Source organism: Sander vitreus, chromosome 15 (genome assembly GCF_031162955.1).
Source record: "Sander vitreus isolate 19-12246 chromosome 15, sanVit1, whole genome shotgun sequence".
Taxonomy (NCBI): domain Eukaryota; kingdom Metazoa; phylum Chordata; class Actinopteri; order Perciformes; family Percidae; genus Sander; species Sander vitreus.
The window spans coordinates 21,714,467-21,718,847 of NC_135869.1; the positions used below are offsets into that span (position 1 = coordinate 21,714,467).

Sequence of the window (4,381 nt, forward strand, 5' to 3'; positions counted from 1 at the left end):
AAAAAATAAGAGGGAAGAGAAAACGAGTAAAGAAAGTGTGTGCGTGATCCGAACAGACTAACATGAGAAGGCGTGTGTGTGTGTGTGTTTTCACAGGCATGTCCAGACGGTTCCGGACACTCCTCCCAGCCCTCTGTACACAGACAGACAGGGTGCTCTGGTTTCAGCCGGAAGAATAAGCAGCACAGTTGGGGCCTCACACAGGCACTTCCCCCCACATTCCTTCTTCTGTTTTCCTGGACTAACCCCCCTCCCCCAACACCGGCAAACCCTGTTGCACCCACTCAATAGTATGTGGTGACATTACATTCCAAAACTTACACCCAACTTTAATATGACAATAGTTGTTTAACCTGAACAACTCCCTTATGTTCCTTTCTCTGTTGTAAAGAATTACTGATTATCAACACGTTTCAATCCCACAAATATATCATCATCTTTCTGCCCATTAATCAACATCTTTGCACATTCTGCACTAAACCATAAAGTCTTGTTTTCTTATTGTTAAAACAGGCATATTTGTTTATGTTACCGTTTATTTTAGTTTTGTTTCCTTTTAATAGGCCTACGATTATGTACGCACCATTCACCAAGGCAAACTCCTTGTAAGGGTTACTTAGTTGGCAATAAATCTGGTGATTCTAACCTTTTGCACTCTAAACCAATTACTATTATGACAGTATTCAGGCCATAGTAAAACACTACTTTAAAAGCCAGGGGAGCCTGGTTGGTCTCAGTGTAGGTCCAGTCAATGGCTTTACAGCTTCCCCCCCTCACTCTTTGGACTGCCATCTCATGAATTGTCCCTGCTTTTGTTCTGCAAATCAGTGTGGGGGAAGGAAGCAACACTTCTCACACTCAACCAGTTTCCTGTCACATACCACTTTGGCACACTGATGCCACTATACCAGCAGCATTCATTACTAAGATATGTAAACATGTAACCCTCATCATGCTTCCACCTCTTTTGCAGACAGTTTCTGGTACAAACAACACATCACTCCAAATTCAATAAAAATGGTTTAATAAATACTGAGGTAGTTGTAGTCACTGTTTTACACTTGAATTCATCAACACATTTTATCTTACAGCGCTGGTCCCCACGCTCACAACATGTTGCATTTGCTGAGCTGTAAATATGCATAGAGGCAGTTCAAGGCCACATCCAGATGAACCTATTGCTTTAGTTCCGCCTTTGGTCAGCTGAAGCCAGTCCATTGCTTAGCGTTGGCCAATAATTGGACCAAAAGTCACTGGGACTATTACACACCAACTGGCCTACTTCCTTGATACATGTAACATGCCCAAACTCGTTCAGAGTCTGGTTTGGTTCTTTCAGGACACATAATCCCGGGTGTTCATCCGAACTACCCTGGAAGAGGCCCTTATTAGTAGAGTTCAGGCTCCCAGGCCGTGTCGAAAGTTTATTGCCTTTAATCTGCGCAGGGTTTCAACACGCTGCAATAGCTCTCTGTAGAGGCATGGGGGTTGGGTGTGCTCCCAGTTCACTGCTGCAGTTCACATAGTCCAGCAAAACTGAATTTACAATGAGCTGCTGCTCAAGTTTAGCTTTCTTGCAAGGCAGAAAGTCCGGTTCCACAGCCGCTTTCCCCCGTCTTTTCCTGGAGTGCTGAGTCGGGCACATATTCTCCTTGTTTTCTGCGTCGCGGCGAAGCTCTGCGGGGGAGCATACGACCTCCTCTCGGGGTAAAGTCCGAGGCTTTCCGGTGGCAAGCGAAGCGGAACCCTGGAGCTCCGTTTGTACTCCAGTAGGCTCTGTGGCCACCTCACCCGTGGACTGTTGTTGTTGCTGTTCACATCCTGGTGCAACACTTTCCGCCGTCGTCTGGGCCGCATGGTACATGTCCCGGGCAGATTTCATTACCAGAGTCAGAAGGAGGCTCCGGTGGAGACGGAGACCCCCTCGCTGGGTGCGGGAGCTGTACAGTTTCCCCAAAGCCACGACCATGATCCTCTTGGCCTCTACGCTGACCTCCATGTCACAGCTTGTTTTGAAATGAGTCCAGGACAAACAATCAAACGTTAAGGTTGGAAGACTCAGCCTCTCCCATATAACTTCACACAAGACAAAATAAAGACCGGCCGGGCACGGGTGCAGAATAACTACTTATTACCTCGTTGACGTCACTATCATTCAGCGTCATATAGCCCCGCCCATTGGCCTCAAACACTGCTCAGCTATTTCAAACAGCCCTCCAACAACTGGTTAGGCAACTGTGCTATTTTAATCTATCAAGATACGACTGCTTTTCAAATAGAAACTAAAATCAACAGAACACATATAAATGACCCACAGGCACCTATCTGGTGATGTAACCATCTATGAACAACAATCGGAGAAAAGAGCCCTACCCCCCCCTAAGAACACTACCACAAAGACTGGAAAACAGGAGGGAAAACTGAAAATAAATCTCACAACAACTCCAAAGCTGTCTTATTTACACAATCATTACACAAACACATGGAGAAATAGAGGTCGATTGTGGATGCTTATTTCTTGGTAACTGCTGGATTAAAAAGTTGTTGCGAATTGTATGTTTTGTATGTGCGAATTGTTGTCAGGCAATTCTTAATGTTCAAATCATTAGCACATTACAAATTGACCACAATGTATTTCTTATTATGCAAAACCTGGAGCAGGAAAAGTCTAAAAATATTCTAGTCTGTCTCACAGCAGGGATGAATACCATTCCACTAGTTGTCCCATCCCCCAGAGAGTGTTACTTCTTTTGAAGGGGAAAAAAAAAAGGTGGGTGGAGGTTAACAGACAAATGTCCATATTAAGCACATCCTGCTCATGTGGCACATGCAGAGGAAAACCCATGACGTGAGTGGAAGCCCTTGTTTCCTGAAGCCATTTAAAGTAACAGCGGTGAGGATTGCGTCAGAGTGCTTTCCACTTCCCTAAGTCCATATTTGGGCAATGGAATCCATTCCTCCCAATCGTAACATGATCAGAAACTACAGCGTACGTTTACGTCATGTAACGTTATAACTGGATATGGAGTGAATACTACATCAATATGACAGCTATAACAATACATTTTACTCTCGAGCATCAGCTTGAAAGTGTATTTAAGCAGATTGTAATTCTTAGAGAGAAACAGAAAGAGAGAGACCATTTTTTTTCCAAGCTACTTCCAGAGGAATTTGTGGTATGCAGGTGATTGTTTGTGGCGTGGCTGCAGTTCAACAAAACATCAGTTGCACAGGATATCAGGCTGGCATTTTTTAAATATGCTGTAACTATAAGAAAAATATCTGACTATGTGGTATAAATGCATAAAAATCAATAAGTAGCATGTGAAAGGAAGGAAAATAAAGGTAAATGTAATTCCTCGTTGATCAGTTGCCTCTCTTAAAGCTCCATTGTGTAATTTTTTGAGTTGATTCTTAGCAAAAAAACCTTTGTTCTTTCACAAATATGTCTATATATATATATATATATATATATATATATATATATATATATATATATATCATTCATGTGTAATTACTTCCACCAACTAATAAAAGTATTCTCGTACGTGTAGAATCTGCCATTCAGAATCATTCAGAATATACGAGCGAGTCGCTCAAATGGCGGCCGCCATGTTGCGCCTCCATCTTTAAAATACATTAGCCAAAGAGGGACATACCTCCACCTTTCGCGCTTTTACACTCAGTGGCACTGTGACGAATGCCAGGGAGGGGGAGAAGATTACTCGCGACAGCCGGCAGATTTGAAAACCTGTTGAAGATGGAGGATCACGTCTATTCTCTAGGACATGTAATGAAGTTAAAAAGAGAATTAAAACGACAACGCGACAGGCAAAGCAACAAGCCCAAAGTTAACATTGGAGTGGCTTTTCCAAGATGGAAAGAGCTCATAAGGAGCAGGGATTTTAAAAGGGACGCTGAAGTTGCCTGCTTTCTTCTCAAAAGGTAGTTCTACCTATTTGTGTAAACTCAAAGTTTTATAGTTGCTTGGCTAACTATAGCATGGTTGTGCATAACGCTAGAACGACGTCTAGCATACTTTTCCTCGCGTCAATGATGAAAAAGGATTGTCTACCTTGTAACATAAAAAAGAAGAAAGTAGAAAGTAATATTCAGTTGGTTGTCATATACAATTTCACCGCTAGATGGGAGAAATTCTTACACAATGTAGCTTTAAAGATACAATCTGACTGTGTTATTGTGACCAATAGCATCCCAGAAGAAGAAGAAGAGATACTTTATTGATCAGGGGGGGGAATTACATTACACATTTCCTCCTAACTTCTTACTGATGTTTTGAAACTTGGTTTTAGTTTCCAAATCATCAATAGAGGTGGAGGGAAACTTGTTTGTGGACATTTCAGTGCAATAATAGTTTGAA

General features: G+C 42.4%; 1 protein-coding gene across 1 annotated transcript; it reads right to left on the reverse strand.

Annotated features, from left to right (window-relative positions):
- Positions 1-1,007: 1,007 nt before the first annotated feature.
- ier2a (immediate early response 2a) lies at positions 1,008-2,119 on the reverse strand. The gene has a single exon (XM_078270216.1). It carries the CDS (start codon positions 1,997-1,999, stop codon positions 1,451-1,453), a length of 549 nt encoding a protein of 182 aa, XP_078126342.1. The 5' UTR covers positions 2,000-2,119; the 3' UTR covers positions 1,008-1,450.
- Positions 2,120-4,381: the final 2,262 nt, after the last annotated feature.

Excerpts from the sequence above, each read along its gene's own strand:
- ier2a (XM_078270216.1), bottom strand. The coding sequence starts at position 1,999 with ATGGAGGTCAGCGTAGAGGCCAAGAGGATCATGGTCGTGGCTTTGGGG.